This window comes from Sciurus carolinensis, chromosome 3 (assembly GCF_902686445.1).
Source record: "Sciurus carolinensis chromosome 3, mSciCar1.2, whole genome shotgun sequence".
NCBI classification, from domain to species: Eukaryota; Metazoa; Chordata; class Mammalia; order Rodentia; family Sciuridae; genus Sciurus; species Sciurus carolinensis.
This window is the reverse complement of record NC_062215.1, coordinates 7,380,775-7,402,186: the sequence shown is the minus strand read 5'-3', so window position 1 is coordinate 7,402,186 and position 21,412 is coordinate 7,380,775. Positions and strand designations below refer to the sequence as shown.

The window sequence follows — 21,412 nt, the reverse complement described above, 5'->3', positions numbered from 1 at the left end:
TCACAGCAGCAGGACGATGAGGTGCCCAGAGGCTCGGTGACCAAGGCCGAAGCTGGTAAGCAGCACTGGGGGCACCAGAGTTCCAGTGCCCGGATGGCTGCCAGGCACAGGGGCCCCTGAGGTTCGAGTGAGGTGCCAGAGGGAGGGGACGGGCACACGGGTCTGAGAGAAGTTGCACAGGCAGCCCCAGGGGCTCCTGACGGTCCCCTCATCCTGAAATAAGCCCCCTAAAGAGCAGAGACAAACACAGGCCTGCTAGAGTGGTTTTTTTTTTTTTTTTTTTTTTAATGTTTTCTTGCTGCTTTAACAATATCAAGAAAAAAAAATACACAGTTTAAAGTCTGGAGCTGACTGGGTGGGTTCCCAGGGCCGCTGGCGGGCGGCACACCCACTGCCACCCCGCCCGTGGCGGGAGCTAAACTACCGGAAACAGGAGCACCTAGGGGTGCGGGGTCGCACCAGGTTAGTGTCTGAGTCAGGGTCCCGCCAGACCCGGGCGAGGGAGCATCTGCCACCAGGCTGGCCTGGCCCCCAGCTGCAGTTAGCGCTCTCCCCCTCCTCCTGCTGGCCAGAGGCCTGGCGGACGGGCTATCTTCCCCCCGGGCTCCTACTCAGCCTTCTGGGGAGAGTGACAGGAGGCAGAGTAAGAATCTGAACTTCAGAAACACAGCACACGACCTTTCCGTGTAAGATGTTCCACACGTCACAGGGGGACACTAATACTAAGAACCAAGTCTTCGGTTTTCCTGAAATTCCAACTTAACCCGCCTTCTGATTTTCGTTCTGTTCTTGCTGACTCTGACCACCTCCTGGCCTCGCGGCAGGGAGAGGCTGAGGAAGGAAGGGGAAGAGCCCAGGGTGGGAGGGAGGGAGGGCAGCCGCCCAAGACACGGCTCCCCAATAACCTATTACTGAAACAATCATTTCCCGAAATTTTCTACATGGGGGGGAGGGGACAAGCACACGCCTACCCCCTACCGCTGGAGTCAGGAGGGGTTCTTTGCCACACAACGCGCCCCAGACTTGAGCGTGCTGATGGCCACTCAATTCCCAGGAGAAGCAGTAAAAAGGTTTTCTTAAAACGATTCCACTTTCCTTCTGGCGGCAGGCCGAGGAAAGCTCTTCCTGATATTGCTCTACCCGGGATCCGAACACGATGATAAGGAACTCGCACCGAGGGCCATGCCCAGCCTGCTCCGGGTGTCATCCTGAAGGGCGCCTCCTAGACATCCAAGAAGCCCAGGGCTTTTCTTCTGCACCCGCTCAGAAGGGGCCGCGTTTCTGTCCATGTCCGTGGCTGGTTTCCTGCTCCAGCGAGCTCCCAGGGGCTCCAGGCTTCCCGTGCAGAGCCAGGGGTTGGGAGGCGGGTAGCTGGAGTATGTGAGCGCCCCCTTCCTCCTGCTGCCGGGCCTCCCTGGCACCATCGGAGAGAAAAGGGAGCCCAGTGTCCTTGGCTGGAGCAGAGGCCGCCTCTGGCTGACTGCGACGGCTGCACGTGGCAGGAACTCGGGTTGACATCTGGCATCCATTTGAGGCCAGGCTGGAGGACAGGGAGGCAGAGAGAGGAAAAACGCCTCCCGCTAGGAGAGCACAGCCCGGCCTCCGCAGCTGCAGGCAGGGCCGGTGCGGCACCAAGCCAGGCGACCACCTCTGGTCGGGCCCCGCGGCCCCTCAGCTCCCCAGGTCCTCCGAGGGCTCAGCCAGCGCCCCCATCCATGAGGTCCAGGGTCTACGGCCTAATGCGAGGCTCTTGGTGGCCCCTGCGTGGTAAGGTCAAAGGTCACAGTAGGGTGGGGGCAGAGAGGAGATGCAGCCCGAGAGCTCGGAGGGGGACGGAGACCTTCCAACAGGCTCACACTCGGATCTCGTCCTCCTCCTCCTCGTCCATGAAGGACAGCTCCTTGTCAGGCTGTCTGGGGAGGGTGACCCGGGCCCTGTCTGGGCCCCTGATGGCCGGGCTGCGCTCCTCCAGGACACCCGACGTGCAGCTGGAGAGGGAGCTGCTGTCCCTCGTGGTGTGGCTGCCCACGCTGCGGGCCGAGCTGGGGCTGGGGGCCGCCGCCGCCCACCCCTCATCCTCCAGAGCGTGGGAGGACAGCGCAGGCAAGCCTGGGCCGGCCTTGCCTTCCTGCCTCACCCGGGGAGGGCTCGCCTCAGCTAGAGGGGGGCGCTGGATGGCACCGCCCGGGCCTCCTTCTTCACGGTAGCCGCCCCCATTCTCCTCGGGGTCCCACTCTTCTCTGTCCATGATGCTGAGCACGTCGCCCAGCATGGAGGGCCCCAGGTCGATGTGGAAGGACAGAATGGACTCTGCGTGCTTCAGCCCGTAGCTGGCCTTGGGCACCACAGGCAGATCCGTCAGGTCCCCGAAGGCCTGCTCGTCCAGGAGGGGGTCAGGGGAGTGGGGGCCCACTGCCCCGTTCCGACGGGGACCCAGGTGCCCTGCACCCGCCTCCTCCCCACTGCCCTCTCCGGCATCCAACTTCTTCACGGGGCTGGACGACAGGCTCTTGGGCAGCTTGCTGGGGCCCTTCTCCGAGGCCTCCTTCTCATTGAGCTGGGGCAGGGACATGGCGTTCTTGACAAAGAGTGCTGAGTCCCGCAGGGAGCCCAGCATGTCTCTCTGCTCCCTGTCCCCCCGGGTCACCGACTGCGACCGCTTGCTGCCCCGGAACTTCCGGGACAGGAGGCTGCGTTTGGAGGATGATGTGGAGGCCTGTTCATCCAGCGACTCTCCGTCGGGCTCACCTGTCTTGCTGTTGAGGAAGGAGGTGTCCCCGAAGGCATCCCCCGCCCGGCCCACATGCATGGTGTGCCGGAAGTCACCCAGCGGAGCGCTGATCATCTCAGCCGTGAGGTCCACCCGGGAGCGGCGCTTGGAGTGCACAGAGCTGGACACCAGTTGCTTGAGGATGGGCATCTTGCTGGTGGGAGGGAGGCGCACCCTCCCAAGGTCAGATCTGAAGTCTGAGTCCGGCAGGTGGAGCAGCGGAGGGCGTGGAGATCATAGGGCTGAAAGCAGACAGGAGGCAGGGGTTAGCACGGCTGGCCACCAGCGCCAAAGCCCATGTGCCAAGGGCTGTCACTTAAACCCAGCTCCCCTGCAAAAACTGAGATGATGCCAAACAAGCCAGCCATTTCACAATGCTGCCTATTTCTTCATCCGTAGGCTCCCGGGGTAGAGGAGCAATTCTGCAAATCTGGTTAGAGTTCAGAGACAGAGTTTTCCTGGGAAACTGGAGAGACAAATAATCCTTCTATTAAAGGACAATGGCTCCCCATCACCTCCCCTCATCCAACCAGGCTGCTAAGGTGATTCCAGGCAGTCAGTCCGGAGACATGCTGCAAAATCTTCTCGCTGTCTGACCCTCCTCCCTGTGGAGCTGGTGGACACCTCAGCCTGAGTCACAGTCCCGAGAGAGAAGGGAGTGGACAAGACGGGCCCCAGGAGACGGAGACACTGCCTGGCACCTGCATGTGTGTGGGCAGGCTGACTGTCTTTGTGAATCAGAATCGGGGTGGGGCTGCCAGCACCCACAGAACCAGCTCCCTGGCCTTCTAGTCCTCGCTGGGTATCCCATAAATGAAGATCCTGCCCATGGCATCTCCAGCGGGGAGGGGGGGTCCAAGCTCTTTGCCCAGGCTCTCTCAGGGAGATCAAGATCAGGAGAACCTCTCCCATTTTAATTATTAGGAACAGAGAGAGACAGGGACTAGACCCCAGATGACTTAGTCCCCAGAGAACCTACAGACCCTCAGGGTGATTAACTAGAAATCCAAACAACAGAGGGGGAGCCCAGGAGCGCCTGTGTGCCACCCACACAGCTCTCAGCAAGGGCCAAGTTCAAGTTCAGAGTCAAGGCCAAACCAGCCCTCTTCTCCCCCGAGGGACTTGCCCCAAATGTTAAACTCAGCAGAACGGGGTAGGGTGGGGGAGCCGGGGGCAGAGGCAGGGCAAGGTCTCCAGGCGCTGCCTCCATCCCGGCCCTACTGACACCCAGGTTCCAGGCCCACCCCAGGCAGTGCCTTGCCCCCCACCCAGCCCTCAACATCTGCCCGACAGGTCCTCCTCCTTTTTGATCCCTCTGTTCTTCCTTCACTTCTTGGTTAAAACAAAGTGTCCACAGCAGATCTTGATCTGGTATCTGTGCAAACCCCTGGACCCAGGGCCTGCCCCGCCCCCACTCAAGGTCAGCACTGGCCACCCCACCCTGGCTCTCTGCTCCAGCCCCTCCAGCTTCTGCACTCACAGCGGCCCACCCTCTGGGCCCAACGTCCTCAGGCTCAGGTGAGGCTCCCTGGAGAGGGTCTGAGGGCCAGTCCTGCTCCCTGCCAGCTGGAGGGTAACCTGAGCGTCCAGGGTTCCTGTGGGCCCCAGTTTCTCCCCTTCGGTCTTCACTTCAGCCCAAAGCACAGCTCCAGGGCTTCCACCCGACCTCTCTGTGCCTTCTGGCAACCTCCCCCAACACTCTCCTGTGCCAAGTCACCGCAGCCCAGTCTGACGGCCTCCCCTACCAGGAGGATGCCCCTCACCATGCCCCGGATACTGTTCACGCTCCAGCTAGCACCATGTCCTCAGGGACAGGCTGCGGGATCCAGGGAGGGCTCTCCTGGGAGGCCTTGAGATGACCCTCTGATGGGTCAGCTCTCCCTCCTCCCATCAGACTCTCACGCTCAAGTGAACTCACCACAACCCCAACCCGAATCCTCCCTCTGGCCCTTCCAGTACTGCCTCCATCTCTAGACAATCGGATATTGAACAGCCTGACCAGAGCTCAGCAAGCACTTTGTTCAGGATCAGACAGCAAATATTTTCACCTCTGTGGCTGACACAGTCTTTGCCGCAGCTACTGAATTGTCTTAGCAAAAAAACCAACCAACCAACCAACAAACCAAAAAAAAAAAAAAAAAAAGCCATAAGCCGGGTGCAGTACCGCACACCTGTAAACCCAGTAATTCAGGAGGCTGAGGCAGGAGGATCACAAGTTCAAAGCCAGCCTCACCAACTTAGTGAGACCCTAAGCAACTCAGTGAGATCCTGTCTCTAAATAAAGCAAAATAATGGACTGGGGGTGTGGCTCAGTGTTTAATCACCAGTACAAAAAAAAATTAAGAAGCCATAGCCAATATGCAAACTACCAGGCATGCTGTGTCCCAATAAAACTTTATTTATGAGAACAGCAGGGTTGGTGACACCGAGTCCTGGAAGGGTAGTGTGCGCCAGGCCCCCAATACCTTGCCCCACGCATCTCTTTCATGACTGTTCCCAGGTTGTAACCTTCATACCACAGGTACAAAACAAAAACAAAACCCACCGTTTTATTTACAAAACCAGATGACAGAATGGATTTGGCCCGTGGGTCATAGTTGGCCAATTCCTCGACCTTACAGGCGAACTCCTGGGCCAGGCATGGGCCAAACTTTAAGGAAAACTCTCAAAAAAAAGAGAAAGGGAAGGTAGGGTCTGCTTGGGTCATGCTGGACACAGAAGGAAATATAAGCGGCTTCAAGGCGACGCCTGCAAATCCTTCTGGCTTCTGACACCAGGGTTTCTACCTGCCTGTAACCCAGCTCCCCATTCTGTTCCCCAAACGCTGGAATCTCAAATCGCTGGAAGGGACACCCAGGGCAGCTCCTCCATGCAGGCATGAGGGCGCAGTTCACTGAAGCACAGCGAGTCATCTGGGTTTAGGCCCCAGGCGGGCCGGGCCTGGCTCCTCTGCTCCTTCTGCCCACACCAGGCCCTTCCAGGGATGGCCACAGATCGAGTGCTCCCCATATGGCTGGCCAGGGGACCCAGAGCAGGGAGGAGCCGGCTGCTGCCTCGGGAAAGTGCTGTGTAATCCCAGAGCCTGTTCCAACACTGCCCAGGCTTTGGGCAGGATGGTTTTCTGTTTGCGGGTGGAGCCGCTGTCTGCGGAAGGGGACGCTAGCAGGATTACCGGCCTCTGCCCACCGCATGCCAACAGCCTCCACTCCTCCTGCCTTGACAACCCAGTCTTCAGACACAGCCCCGTGTCACTGGGGGGTCAGAACTGCCCCAGGCTGAGAAATGCCACTGGCGAGCGGGAACGCACATGAAAATTGGTGCTGGGCACAGGCCTGTAATTCCAGAAACTGGGGAGGCCGAGGCAGGAGGATGGCAAGTCAGCCTGGGCAAACTTAGCACGACCCTGCCTCAAAATGTAAAAAATGTTAACAAGGGCCAGGATACAGCTCAGTGGTAGAGTGTTCCTGGGTTCAATCCCAGTACCAGAAAAAAGAAAATAGGTGCAGAGTATATTGGAGGTAAACAACGAGAGCGAGGCAGGAGGGGGCATCAGGGTTGGGACGGGGTGGAGCCCAGGGCTGTAAACTCCAGAGTTGCGCAAAGTTTCGCTGTGGCAGCGAGAATCCCCAGACCCGGGAGCAGGGCAGGCCCTGTGGTTTCCCACCTGAGGTGCGCAGTGGAGAAGAGAAGGCAAAACCACAGGTCCAGCTGCCTAGGACGCAGAGAGCTCCTGGCCACCCAGAGGGAGCAAGTGTCCAGACCGCTGCAACCACAGGGCAGGGTCACAGGGAAGCGCCGGCCACGTTCCCACTTCTCCATCTCAGGCCAGCCACCGAGCCCTAGGACGCTCTGAGGTCCCATGTCAAAGACAGTGCCATGTCCGCCCAACACTCCCTCCTGCCCGAGGTCTCACTCCCGGAGCATGGATACCAGGCCTGTGGCCTGTGACAAACCATCCTGGATATCCACTGGGAGGGTCCCGAGACCCGGGCCTCGATGGGGCCCCGGGGCCTGGGGTGGGAGCTCTGGTGTCCCAGAGCTTCCGCTCAGGTGGGACAGGCTGGGCGGCTGGCTGCAGGGCCAGCAGCAGCTCATGCAAAAGGGAGTTTCAAGTCTCTGGTTCCACTGTCCCGAGTGACACCAAGGTCCTCACAGAACAACGTGGGGTGAGGAGACGGCACGAAGGGTCTAGGAGCAGGCAGGTGGCGGGAGCCAGAGGCCTGGGTTGGTCCTGGGACGGCAGCACCACAGGGGCCTCGCGCGCGCCCACCTGGAAGAGGACTGTTCCCGGGAGCTGTGGCTGCAGGAGGGCTGCTGCTAAGCTCCGACTCAGCCCTGCAGAAACAGCTAAAAAGGGTGGCCACTCCCCACAGCCGAGCCCTGTGGGGCACCCTCAGTCCACCCGGAAGCCACACCCCACACTCCTGCTGGGTAAGGAAAGCAGAGCAGCAGTGTCCTGGCCACTGGAGGGCCAGATTCCTCCAGCCTCAGTGCCACTGACCACAAAACCTTCCCCATGACAGCAGCTCTTCCTGGTTGGGCCTCACGGGCCACACCCTCTGCTCAGCCCCGGGGACCGTGGGTGGCAACCTTGCCTGGACTCTGGCTGCCCTCCCCGATCAGCCAGCCCAGCAGGCCCCGCGCAGACGGACGGTACAGGATGAACCAACACATCCCACTCTAATGCCCAGGCAGCGACCTGGCCCTGGCAGAGCTGCCCGAGGTAGGATCCAGCCCTCCACTCTCCTGGGACAGCCAGGCAGGCCTCCCACCCTGCAGCTGACCCACAGCTCAACCCAGTACACAGAGTTCACACGCTCCAACGCCCACACACCCAGGGCGGCCGCCCCTGCCGGCCAGTCCCTCTCTGGGTTCTAACCATCCGTCCAAGACCAGCTCCACCCAACGTGGCTGGACAGAAGGGCAAAGGGCTCGGGCACAGCATGACCTCTGTGACTTGCACTGGCTGCACGAGGCTCATGGCTCCTCTTCCTTCCTCACTGCCCTACTGTGGGCCCCCAATATCCGCATGTCCACATGCACTGACCCTCCACACCCCGGGGTTCCAATTCACAGATTTAACCAACCACCGGCTGTAACTATGGGGGGGGGTCTCTGTACTGAAGGTGTACACACTTTTTATTCCTTGTCAGCATCCTCTGAACAACACTGTGTAACAACTATTTACACGATAGTCTTACCATATTAGGTATCGTAAGCGACCTAGGGGTGATGGAAAGGATCCGGGGGGCTCTGTGCAAAGGGTATGGGTGCTTTCTGTGCAAACACTGATACTTTGCAGGAAGGTCTTGAGCACCCTTGGTTTTGGCATCTGAAGGCCCTGGATGGAACCCATGCCCCTGGATTCTGAGGGACAGAAACGGCATTGCTATCTTCCCAGGGCACGTGTATAGAGGGGTGCAGCTGGGGTTCAGAGCTGTAAATAAAGCAATCTCCTGTGGACAGGGAAATGGGGGGCAGTGAGTGACGAGGAGGCCGGAGGCCCTCTGAGGAAGGCACTCTGGGCTGAGAACTGAGCAGTGAGGAGTCAGCTGGCCATGTCAAAGAACGCTCTAGGGGAAGGGGCAGCGCACGCAAGGCCCTGAGGTGGGAGCAGGCTGCAAGCAAGCCCACCCGGCCAGGGGTCGGGCCACACAGGGCCCTCCCTGTCAGACCAGGTGAGAGGAGTCTTGATGTCGTTCTGGGTGCCTGAAGGAAACGGGCCATTTCCCGGTAGGCAAGTGACTCAATCTGTACGTGGAAGCTCCGGAAGCTCTGCCATTGGCAGGGGCTATGAGGGAAGAGAAGCAGGAATTTGGTCACGATGTTGTGGGAGTTTAGGGCCAAGAGGAGAGCGTTCAGGCCATGGGTGTGGCTAAGGCAGAGGAAGGGGACACATTCAAGGCATGTGTTGGAAGCAGGGACTCCAGGGTTTGCTGAGGGCGCAGGGCTGGGCCTCACCTGCTGGGCCGGGGGCCTTTCTACTTACCCCAGGCAGAACTCAATTCTGCCAAAACAGGAGGCAGTCTGCTACACAAGGTCCTCGGGAGCGGGGGACGACATGCTGGAGGCCCACAAGGCGGCTCCGTGTGTCCTGGGACACACCTCTCTGTAAAAGACTAGTGGCACTGCCTTTTGTCACCAGAGAAAGATCAGGCACTTTCTGAAAACACTCAGGAGCCTGCAGCTGGCAAAGATAAGAAGGCCTGGGGAAGGCAGAAGACTATTTTATTCAAACAGCGCTCAAGGCTGAGGACAGCCGAGTGGCGGGAGAGGACTTCGGGAGCTTTGAAGCACATTGTTAAATGCGCTGTCGCCGGCTTCCGGGGAAACCACACTGAGATCCAGCCGACCTCAGATCCACTCGGATCTTTCAGCTCCACGCACCCCTCTGGAAAGGCCTTCTTATTTGAAATTGTGTGCGAGGCATTTAAGATGCTTACCCTTAAATCATTTTGAGCCCGAATAGTCACAATTACAAAAACAAAAATTAAAATCCCAGGATGGGAGCATGAAACATCACGGATGAATCTACCTGGGTATGGTGAGCTCATACTTTCAGAGATGGAAAGACCCAATTAAGGGACTTGACCTAGGTCATGAACTGAAGCCAGGGCTTACTTCCCACTCCAGGATCTGTGCACCAAAATAGGGATGTACTATAAAAGTGTGAGCACATCACATAAAAAAAACTTCTAGCGTGATTCAGGGGCACACACGCACATACGCATGTGCCCAGTCTTTAGAGATTACATATGTGTCAATTCATACCTTGATACGTTTTAGTTTTCCTCTTTGTAAATTAGCATATGGTTGGCAGCCCCTATCTGTGGATCCCACATCTGTGGACTCAACGAAGCTCGGATCAAACCTGGTCAGAAGAAAGCTGCGTCTCTCCTGGACACGTACGGACTCCCTCTTGCTGTTCCTCCCTAAACCATGCAGTACTGCAGTGTTCAGAGGTAACACAAGCAACCCGGAGGTGAGTGGATGCACACAGGTGAATGTGCGTAGGTTTTATGCAAATGTCACACCATTTCAAGTATGGGACTTGAGCACCTGTGGAGTTTGGAATCCCAAGTAGCCTTGTGGGGGTTAAACGTAGCTCTGACTGGGTCAGAGATTATCCAACCCAGTGGCCTTGATGAGGCTGCGGGGCAAGGAGAGGTGACTCACCCAAGCCAGAGCTGGCAAGGGACCCAGGTGACACTAGAGCCCAAGTCTCTTGCAGCAAGACAACACCTGCACTGGCTCAGAGCCAGACTCCAGACCCTCCTGCGCCTGTTGCCATCTTACCCAAAGCAGAGCTGGCAAAGGGGAGTGGAAGGCCAGCCCTCCCACCAGGCAGGGAACAGTACTCTAGTCCCAGGGCTGCTCAGAATCTCAGAGACCCCAGGACCATGGCAAAGTCCCCTCAAACAAGCACGGTTCAGGAGTGGGGCTGCGTCAGAGGAAAACACCGGTCACGTCCTACCCATCAGAGCCTCATTCACGCGGCCCGAGATGGGAGAGACCCTGTGTTCAGCAGCCAGCAGACTGCTCAGACAGCGCGGAGCCCAGAACTCAACAGAGTTCATGTGGTCATGAAGATGGGGCAGTCTGAAGGCCGGGCTGCCGCACGGAAAGCTTTGCCAAGCGGCACCCAGCGGAAGATGCAAGCAGGCAGAACACACGCCTGTTCACACCCGGCGGCCATGGCGCTACGCGGGACGAGAGCTCACAAAGATGACCAGCTTTCCCGTTCTGAGGACTCAGCCGCCCGGGATGCGAGCGGGTCTCCACGGCCGTTCATTCGCTCTCCTTCTCCTCTCTGAATCGCCCACTGATGTCTGTCTGCTCTCGCCTCCCTCCCAAATCACCCAAGTTGGACGTGGGCACTAGGTCCTTGTTTATGTTGTCTGGGAGGAGAAAGTGGGTTGTCCATAGCAATCTGGTATCAGGGGAACTGGGAGATTTAAGACTCCCCCAAAAGGAGAACTTGTTCCCTGACAGCTGCTTCCTGGTGCTTGAGCCTCCTCAGCTGAGCAGGAGGTGAGTGATAGCAATCCCTCCCACCCCACCGGAGACTGGCCTCTGTCCAGTGACACCCAAGCTCCAAGCTGGAGGCCAGCCTCCCACGGAACAGTGGGGTTCTGTCAGAGATATCCCGAGCAGGTGAAGCGTGGCTCCTGCCAGTCCTGTGGCCCAGCTGGGCTGCACCCACCACTGCAAAGCAGCAGAGAAAGCAGGACTGTCAACAGTTCTCCTTTACTGGGTGGCTGCAGAGTGCCAGGCGTTGTCGGGGACAACAGAAACATATGCCTCTGGGCCTCAAAGCAAGCTTGCAAGGAGAGTACCATGACCGCCCCAATTTAGCAAAAGGGAGGCTGAGGCTCAGATGGGGCGCACCCCCTCCCTCGCTTCCACAGCTTCTAACTGGGGAAGTGAGCCCACGGCTGGAGGCTTGGGGCCCATGGTTTAGGCAGGAGGTGATACTGCCTGCCTGGTCCACACAGATGTCCACAGCTGAGAGCGGGCACCGGGAAGGTGGACAGGGCCGGTTCACAGACACTGTTCATCACAGACCCTGGGAAACAAGACTCACTTTACAGCTTCCCCCATTCGAGGTCTGTCCCCAAGGATGGCCGCATGGAAACCTTCTCTGATGGGATCCTCCCAGGTTCTGACTCGCTGGGAAGGGAGAGGTGGAGGGGATCACCCGGAAGCAGTGCACTCAGGAACGGAGCCAGCGTCCCGTGTTCCTGGGTAGTCCCAGCTCCCAAGGAGGAAGACTGGAGCCCAGACCCAGCCTCGCCCTCGACACCACCAGGCTGAGCACCTACTGCACGTTCCCTGCCAGCCAGTCGATCTGGACCAGCCCCTGCCCGGCCACACCAGCACACACCCCGTTTCCTGAAGATAAACATCCTGGAAGAGAAAGTGAGCAAGTCTCGGAAGTCCCTGAACGCCTTCCAGAGCTGTGAGGCCACGCACATGCCCCAGGCAGGCCACTGGGAGAGGGATGAATCTGTCAGAGCAGGGCTCAAGGACAAGCAGGGCAAGGAAGCGAGCAAGCATCCACGCCAGAACTTCTCTGTGACTCCCATTCTCTGCCACTGCTGTGAGTTATTAAATAATTCACACCTGTGCCGTCCAACATGGCGGCCACCATCTGCACATGGCTGCTGAGCACTTGCATTGTGGCCAGTCCAGGCTGACACATGTTAAGAGTGCACAGTACCCACTGGACTTGGGAGACCATAGGAAAGTGAGAATAGAAAATCCCTCATTAATGGGTTCATACTGATTACATGCCCCAATAATATTCTGAATGGTGAGGGTAAATAAAACGTTCATTTCCCCTGTTTGTTTCTAAAATGTAGCTCTTAGGGCCAAGAGAGTTGTTGAGTGGCAGAGCCCTGGGTTAGGTGGGAGAGACCCACAGTTCCCACCCCAGCAAGCAAAAAATAAAGAACAAAATGCAGCCATTAAAATGTAAATTGCATGCAGAGGTTCCATGTCACTTCCAAGGGATAGTGCTGAGTTTGACATTTTCCCTCGTATTATACAAGCCACAAGCCGCACTTCCCATTGTAGATGGTGAAACAAAGCCAACCATTGTTCACATTTCGGTGAAAGTATTTGCATGTTAACAAATTACACTTAGAGAAGTCTACCTCTCATCTTTACATCCAGTTAACGTGGTAAGAGCCAGGCTGCTTCAGTCTGGAGAGACTTTGTAAGCACCCTTTCAGCTGATCATGCCTGGTCCTTAACTATTTCTGGAGGATTCCCGTCAAAAATCACTTTCTTCATTTAGCATTTTTCAGAAGGTTTTGCCAAGTTTTAGTCCCAACAACAGAGGATGCTGGGGGTCTCACATCAGACTCTATTTTCTTTCATTGAATTGAAAATAGCAAAAAAAACACAACTCTTCCCTCCAAACCTATAATTTGCATTTCTTTGATTATTCATGAGGATGTGCATTTTTTTTTTTTTTAAGTGTATTCTGGTAATCTGTATCTTCTCTCTTGTGGTTGGCTTGTTGAAGCCCACTCTGCTGTGGGGTGGGGGTTTTGCATTTTCCAAAGGATTTACATGATCCCTTTAAATATTAAAACTTACATCAGCATCAGAGTTTATAGATTTTTTTGTGTAAATTTATCATACACCTATTTCTATTTTGGAAACTTCATGGTATTTTTCTGAGGAGTGCTTGCTACTTATTTACATGGTCAGATCTGCTGTGGGGTTTCTGGCTTTAACATCATGAAGCACAGATTTCCTATCCCTGAGTTTATGAATATTTTCCTCTTTTCTAAAACTACCAGGGTAATATAATACTTTTTAAATTTATTTATTTATTTTTTCTTCTTCTTCTTTTTTTTTCATCTGTAACTCCAGACAGGATCCAAAGAAGAGTTTTGCAGTCTCTTCTCTGGGTTTTATGGAGGTTTCCTTTACCCTTCTGTGTTAGCCTCTTAAAGCACTGCATCAACCTTAAAAGGGCACAGGAAAGGGTGACAATAATTTTTTAAAAACCACTCAGGGGGAAAACACTAGAAGGAAATATCCCAAACCAGAGATGTCTGTGACTCATAAAATTTTAAGGACCCAAAGTAATGTGAGTTCCTGTTCCCTTATAAAATTAGCCGTTTAGAATGTAATCAAAGCAACAGATGCTACCCTTGCCAGGTACGAATCCCCCGATGACATAGTCTAGCCTTGGGCCTATTTCCAGTGTGTTCTATTCATTGCTGTTTATTTCTAAACCAAGTCTAGAATGTCACTACGTACAAAATATTTTGAGTATTTGGTAGGGTATTATCCCTACTTTTACTTTTTTGCCCCTAAAATTGTGTTGGTGTTTCTAACCTAGGGCATCTTCCAGACGGAGTTTAGAAATACTTTGAAGTTCCAAAAGAGCTGGGCACGGTGGCGCACAACTATAATCTGTCATTTGCATTTTTTTTTGATGATGAATGAGGTGAGCATTTTTTAAAAGTGTATTCTGATCTGTATCTTTTCTCAGACTCTGAAGGCTGAGGCGAGAGAAATGCAAATTCAAGGCCAGCCTGGGTGACTTGGCAAGACTCTGTCTCAAAATTAAAAAAGAAAAGGCGGGGCGGGTATGGACCTGGGATTGTAGCTCAGTGGTATAATGTCCCTAGGTTCAATCCTCAGTATCACAAAAGACAGAAAAAGGGAGGGGGACTGGGAACATAGCTCAGTGACAGAGCACTTGCCAAGCATGCACAAGGTTGAGTTAGATCCCCAGTTAAAAAAAAAAACAACAACAAAAAACAAAAAAAAACCAGGCCTGGTGCAGTGGCCTCAGCAACCTAGCGAGGTCCTAAGCAACTCAACAAGACCCTGTCTCTAAATTTTATAAATATATATATATATATATAATATATATATATATATATATATTTTTTTTAAAGGACTGGGGAGGTGGCTTGGTGGTTAAGCACCCCTGGGTTCAATCCCTGGTACCAAAAAATATATTCATTAATTTACTTAATTAAATAAAATTATGAAGGTTAGCATTCAAACTGAAATGTGCTATCCATGTAAAATACATGCTGCATTTGGAAGTCTTCATATAAAAAGAATATTAACTAATTAAATCAATGATTGATTAAATACTAATTAAAATCATTGATGTCTTAATAATTTATGATTGCATGGAAATGACATTGTTTTGGATGCACTGGGCTAATTTTTAAAAAATCCACCTTTAGCTTTTAAAATGAAGTTCCTGGAAAAGCTAAAGTTACATGAATAACCAGCCTTGTATTCCCTTTTTCTCTTGAAGGGGACACTGAGGATCAGACCCAGGGCCTCATGCAGGGTGAGCGGTGCTCTACCACGGAACTACCCACCCCCCACCTGGCCCCCAGCATTAAATAATCAGCAGGGCTGTCCTCGGGCTACGGCCCTTCATCATCAGGCTCACCCCTGGATTCCTGCTGAGTGTCTCCACCGACTTCAGAAATTACAATTTTTAGAGTTTATAGGAAATCGATGCCGATCGCTGAGCCAGGCTGAGTTGTGGGGAAGCACGTGATGGCTGGGATAATTTGCCCTTTAGTCGCCGGCAAACACAGAAGAGGGGGCCCAGGCTGGTCCAAACAGTGACTTGTAATCAGGAGATCTTCCGAATGATGCCTTCCAGAGCATCATTCCAGAACGATGCCAGGCTTAGAGTACGTCGGGGCAGATACCAGGGCTTGGAGCCGAGGAACCCACTCTGGAAATGCTGTTGCAGATGCTGTCCCCACAGCCTCAGGAGGAGTCTGAGAAAGGACTGGCATTTACCCAGCCTGGACTTAGCACCCCACACAGTGGTGGATGCTTTACTTTGATTAAACTGCTTTTTGGTGAAATACTCTGTCCTGAGCATTTGGAAGGCTTTATCTCATCTATTCTTTCCAACAATCCCATGCATTATCATCATTATCCCCACCTTGCCGATAAGGAGAGGAAGGCTTAGAGAGTGAAATAATTCACCCAAGTCACACAGTTGGTAAGAAGAGAGGTGAGAGGAGAATCTGGAGCGGGCCGATTCTGAACTCGGGGCTTTTTCCACTCTGGCTTAAGCAATAATGTGGGTGTGGTGGGGGGACTGTAAGGTCTGCTGGGACCCAGGCCTTGGAGATCTGATGAGGCTAAGGCTGCACTAACACCCACAGGAGGCACACAGACTTGCACACGCTTCTGATTAAAATCTCCCTAGCCTGGGCGCCCCATTCCCCACCACTCCAGGGAAGGTTCAGATTAATCCTGGGAAACAGAGACCCCTCCCCCAGAAGATCCAACCTGTTGGGAGCCCTTCCCTTGTGGGCTGGGACAGGGGTCCCCATCTTTGCCCCTACATCCACTTCCACCCTCATCCCAGAACCACCTGCCTTGAAGGAGGGGAAGGAGGTGAGCAGAGACCAAGGAAAGAGCTCCCTCACTCACTGCCTGAGGATTCCAACAGCTCAGAGAAAAGACAAAAAAAGGAGCCTGGGCCTGGGAGTGACCGGAAATGACCACCCACCAAGGAGCCAAGAAGAAGGAGCCAGTGACTCAAGGACATCCGGCAGCTTTGCTTGTTTACAGGGCCCTTCCTGGAAACGTGTGTTTCCCGGAGCCTGCAAGCCACCATCACAGAAGGAAGAGCCAGGAGAGGCGGCAAGCAGGGCAGGTCAGGTGTCCCTCACCTGGGAGGGGCGGTACTGCCCCGCAGCAGGGCTCCTCCTTCCTCCCCATCTCAGAAGGAAGCAGGCTGTGCTGAAAGCAGATCAGATGGGCCTTGATTGGTTTCATCTCACCTCTCCTAAGAGCTCCGCGCTCAGCAGTGGTGTGGGGAGTAAAGTGACACTCTGGGGTCTCCAGAGAGACTGGAGTGGAGGGACCCATACTCCCCAGAGCAGGCTGGTCCCCAGGTTATGTGCTGGCTCACCGCACTGGCAAGTTCCTTGTGCCTCAGTTTCCCCTTTAGTTTTGGAGCAATGGCTAACATCATGGACCTCGGAGAGTAACTGTGGGGTGAATCAGGCTGCGACAGACAGCCTAGCAGACCTGCACCAGGAGTGGGCACACTTACATGTGGGACCTGTCCCCTCAGCAAGCCCCCCACATCTGCAAGGTGTGATGGAGACGCCCAGCATCCCCTGCAACACCCTGGCTACCACTCTCCCAAGTTCAAACGGGACACACACTTGGGGACGCCTAATCCAAAAGGCTCCAGGGAGCGGTGTGAACTGACCTTTTTCTAAACCCCAGTGTCCCTCGGATTATCAACTGCAGAGGCAAGGGTCCTCCAAGCCATGGAAGCCCAGGTATAGACTCTGCCCACCCTTTCCAGCGGTGGGGCCAGGCAGCGCTGGCCTAGGCTTCTTTCCTATCTCAACGTCTCTCCCTTTCTCACCTTTTGACTTTGGTGACGCAGGATGGAGAAGCTTGGCTTCTCTCAGGCAGGACTTAAGCTCCTTCTGATTCCAGTTTGATAAGGATGGTAAGGCAGAGAAGAGAAACACCCCCCTTTCTTCCAGGGTAAGGGTGAGAGATAACTCAGGAATCTGAGGGATCCTGGGTGCTACCGGCAGCAAATAACACACAAGACTCCAATGTGATCGCCGCCTCCTCTGCACCTGCACGAACTCTCCTGAGCGGGATCCACGAAATGCATTACTGGCCCTGAGGTTCTTCTTGGGCTCCCTGTTGGGGGGACTCTACCCCTCCAGCATTTGACCAAGCCTTGAACTCCATCCTGGGTGGAGGAGGGAGACCCCTTTGTGGTCCATCAAGGCCAGGGACAACATTCTAAGGGAAGGAGAGGGTTGTACCAAGTGGGACCCGAGGGCAGAAGTGTGCAGGGCAGAGAGGACAAAGGGGCAGGAAGAGAAGGCAGGACGTAGAGTCTGTCTTCACTGTCACTTCTAGGGAGCTCCAAAGCTGGGGTCTCCAGACCAAGTTCAATGACTGCACTGCCACAGGTGCAGGGAGAGAGCAGATTCCCGCAGGGAGCTGGAGGTTGTCCCAGTCGACTCACCTGCCACCTTCACGGCCAAGCATTGAGGTGCCCAGGGGTCTTCCCCCTAAAAAGCACTCTTGCTTTTCAGATGTGCCCAGTCCTGGGATGAAGGAGGGGCAGACACCAGGCATGCACAACACACCCCAGACACTCAGACCTCAGCCCCCAAAGGGAGACCCGTCCTCAGCTTGGGAAATGGGTGTTCCAGGCAAAGGAGGGCTTCGGATGCCCGCGCTGCCACTGTGGCACGGGGCCGGAGCTGTGATCTGGCAGCACCTGGGAGAGACACGGGGTTCATTAGCTGGAAGCCAGAGGCTTCTCAAGGAAGTGCATTTAAGCTGGGGCTTCAGGGGACAGTGAGCGGGAATGTGGACAACTACTAGCTAAACTTCCTCCAAAAAGACTGGTCTGTGCCCAGTCGTTCACAGTTCCTCCCTAACTACTGTCCAGGTCCCTGCCCAGAGAAGGCTGGCAAGGCCTGCCTCCCAAGAGCACCTCACAGAACTGGTCAGAGTTGGTGGTTAGAACATTCCACCAGACTACCCCTTCAAGTACCCCTGGCTCCAGGATTTGGTCCCTTTTCCCAAGGTCCAGGTAAAGCCTCCAGCACATAGGCCAGGGGACCCAGGCGAAGCTCAGGTCAGCTCTCTGCTCCCAGGGAGAGATTACTCAACCCCGTTCTCCACCCCCAGCCTTATCTCTGGCATCAACCCAGCTCTCCTGTTCCTCCGAGGGACCGACTCCTCCCTCCCGGCACAGGGACAAGCGCCTCTGAGTCTGAGACCCAGCCTGTGGGATGTCCAGCCAGGGCAGGGTGGAGGTGGTACCCCACAGAAGTTCTCAACACTCTGGCTTCAGACCCCTCTGTTCTCAACCCAAACTGGTCATGGAAGGGGGAGGGAAGAGATAAAGAAGAAAGCGAGAGGCCATATCAAACACCTTAACTGCCACAGCTGGGAACAGCTTGTTCTGGCCACAGAGATCAATCGAGGACTCCAAAGGTGGAGGGGGCTGGAATCCCTGAGCCACAGCCAGCCCGAGGCCTTCTGCAGAAGCTCCTGAGTTGCTTCCGTCCCAGGTCTACACTGGCTCACCTCCTGCCCCCTGCCTTAAAAAGAGTTGAGAGCTCACTTGCTTGTCTCCCTGGCCTTCCAGACTGGTAGCCTAGACTGGCAGTTCTGAAGCAAGGGGACAGAAGTAGGTTGGGTACACACTTTGGAATGGGACAAACACTGGTGGGTGGGCATGTCTGAGAAAGAAATGGGGCGAAGGGAAAAGTGGGTGGAGAGAAAAGCAGAAAGCCCCAGAGAGTGGAAGCGGGGCTCAGGGCAGAGGCCATCCCTGAGCAGGGACGCTGTGAACTCCAGGGGCCCAAGAGCAGCTGAGATGCACCCCAAAAACCACAACTTGGGAGCAGGCTCACTTTGTCACACCAGCCTCTTCCTAGTCCCTGCAGGGATCATCAGGATTCCTGGGAAAACCAGATAAGACCCCTCAGTATCCCCAGGGTTTCCCACTGTGGGAAGAAGCAGCTGCCCTCAAGGAGTGGAGGGGCAAAGTCCAAGTTCAGAGATAAACCACCTATCAGTCAGTCACATGGGTGGCTCACAGGAGGTAGCTGATGCCAGCGGACCCACACCGACCCCAGCAGGGATGCTGCCACCCAGGATCCACTGGCAGCTACATTACTGCCTCAGGGCCCTGGGGTTGCCTGGCCCCCCTGGCTCTGCCACAGCAAACCCCCATTTCTGGAAGAAACCCGCAGCTCCGCTCTCCCATTCTTTGTGCCCTGTTCTTTGTTCTCTTAAAATTCAGTCCATCCTGCCGGTGGTCCCCTCCTCCACCCCAGCTTCAGAAAGGAGGCGGGGGCTGCTGCAGAGTTATTAGAAACCCAGACTGTGCAAAGAAGTTGCACCGCAGGAGGCCCCTGCACCGGCCCCTCCTTGTTTACACTCCCCCGTCAGGACAGATGGCTGCTGGGGGTAAGGACGGTGACAGTCTTCCTCTGGCACCCCAACCCTCTAGAAGGGGAGGGGGCTTCACAGCAAAGGGACCTCCAAGCACTCCCCATTCAACAGCTCAGCTCCGTGGGCACTGCGGACCCAGCGAGGGAAGTGGGGGCACGGCAGATTACCAGGCGTGCGGCTGTGGGAGGGGAGAAGTTCTCAGACCAGAAAAGAGAAAGCATTGTATTTCCCCTCCATTCTCCCCGGGAGAAAAGGAAAACTTCCAAAGCCCAGGCCGCAGGATCTCATCGGACAAACACAAGGAACCTGGTTTGAGTTAGCAGGGAGCACCCCTCCCCCTCGCCAGCCTCAGTGTGCTCGCTGGCTCGCTCCCCTCGCTCGCTCTCACACGCATACACACACACACTCACTCACTCCTCTCCCAGGAAGCGGCGCCAAATCAGGCGCAGCCCTCCAGCCCGGCTCCCGCCCAGCTCTCGCGACCAGGGCCCCCACTCACCGCGGCAGCCGGGATCCCCGGCACGCGCGGCAGGTCCCGGGGACGCACCTCCGCAGGGGGCAGTTTTGGCTCTCCGGTGGGGGGCGCTCCAGGGAGGGGGCGGAGCCTGAGACGGCGACCAGGACCTCGACCGCCCCGAGCAGGTGGTTAAAACATTAACCCACCGCTCCCGGCCTGCGACCACGCCGCGGGCGCGGGGCTGCGCGCCAAGCCGTCTCCCCGGTCCCAACGAGGGCCCCAGCTCGGCCGGGCCCCACCCCTCGTAGGAGCCCGGGCCTCTCGCGGCCTTGGCCTCCCAGTCCTGCGAGGAGGCGGGCGGGGCAGGAGCCCGGCAGGGCGGGGGAAGAGCTCGCGGGAGGCGGGGGAAGAATTTGTTCCCGGCGCCGTTCCCTTCCAGGCAGCTCCTTCCCTCGGGTCCCCCCGGGCCGGTGACACTGGGTGGCGTGTGCTGCAGTGTGAGTACGAGAGCGCGTGTACACGCCTCTGCCACTCCAGGCCAAGAATTCCTTCTTATTCATGGAGAACTCTGCGCGCACACGCCCCCCTCGGGGAGCCAGCGGGCTGCGCGCCGCCGATCGTTGAGCTCCTGCCCACACCGACACACGCCCCATTCCTGGGCCAGGGGGTGGACCTAAAGAGCCTGCCTCTCACCCCTCCCTGAGCAGCGCCCTGCGCCAGTCCCCGCGACGCTGCTCCCCAAACCCCGCTCTAATGGGACGCGGCGAGCGGCTCCGGCTCCCTGCCCCAGCCCTGCCTCTTCGGGCGGACGCCGAGAACCGAGGGTCCCTGCGCCCTTCTCCCCAGCCCTCGGCCCCCTTCCCCGGCTCTTTAAATCCTCTCCGCCCCACAGGGGGACTCGAGCCCAGCAGGGCCTTGCGCGGCTGTCGAGGCCAGAGGGGTGTGCGTCGCCTACCTCGGTCCCCAGAGCCCCGGGAGCGGGGTTGGCGCGGCTGCTTGCTCCCCTCGGTGGGCTCCGCGGGGCGGCCGGGCTGGCGGCCCATGTCAGCGCCGGCGTTTGTTTCCCTCGGGCTCTCGGGCTCTCGGGGCTGGGAGCCGCGCGGACACTCCCCTTCCAAGCTCCTCCCGCGCCCTCCTTCTCGCGCCCCTCCGCGCTGATGTCACAGCGTTGCCGCAGCCAATGGCCATCGGAGCCTCGGACCGGCCGCTCCGCCTCCTCTGTTCAAATCGGAAAGCCTGAGACTTTCCCAGTTGCATGTGGGGCATTCTGGGGGCCAAGCTTCGGGGCTCCCCCACCTTTCTACGCTCCAGCCTGGAACCTTCGCCTGGGACCCCCAGCGTCAGGGACACGTCTCCTTCCGAGGGCCATTGCGAGGCCTTCCTAAGGCTCTTCCCCACTTTAAACAATGGCGAGAAACCAGAAACCCCAGCCCCTGTGGCGTTTCTCACTCCAGCTCCCTCGGGGACCCGCTACCCACCTCCTGGTCCGGGGACTGGCGGGCGCCGGCAGGCGGTGGATTCCGTCCCAGACTCTTACTGGAAACAGCGGGCGGGGGGAGCGGCCGGCCCGAGGCCAGGCTGGGTTTGGATGTAAGAAGGGTTTCGGGCGGATACCCCGTCTGTGATCGCAGTGAGGCCCTAGCCTGTGGGCTCTGCCTCCCAACTGTCCACTGAGGCTAAGCCTTGCTCCAGAGGAACTTCAAGGGGGACGCGGA

At 56.5% G+C, this 21,412-nt stretch overlaps 1 protein-coding gene and 1 non-coding gene across 4 annotated transcripts; both read right to left on the bottom strand.

Moving 5' to 3' along the window:
• Positions 1-285: 285 nt before the first annotated feature.
• Cdc42ep4 (CDC42 effector protein 4) lies at positions 286-21,195 on the bottom strand. 3 transcript variants are annotated; one of them, XM_047546670.1, is made up of 2 exons: positions 21,176-21,195; positions 286-3,012 (listed from the first exon to the last, which is right to left on the bottom strand). In XM_047546670.1, exon 2 carries the CDS (start codon positions 2,918-2,920, stop codon positions 1,853-1,855), a length of 1,068 nt encoding a protein of 355 aa, XP_047402626.1. In that variant the 5' UTR covers positions 2,921-3,012; positions 21,176-21,195; the 3' UTR covers positions 286-1,852. The 3 variants fall into 3 exon arrangements, with proteins under 3 accessions (XP_047402626.1, XP_047402624.1, XP_047402625.1); XM_047546668.1 differs by lacking the exon at positions 21,176-21,195 and adding an exon at positions 20,653-20,809; XM_047546669.1 differs by lacking the exon at positions 21,176-21,195 and adding an exon at positions 19,740-20,217.
• On the bottom strand, positions 13,140-13,261 carry LOC124981559 (small nucleolar RNA SNORA26). Its single transcript, XR_007108066.1, has one exon. It is a non-coding gene; the product is annotated as a small nucleolar RNA SNORA26 (small nucleolar RNA).
• Positions 21,196-21,412: the final 217 nt, after the last annotated feature.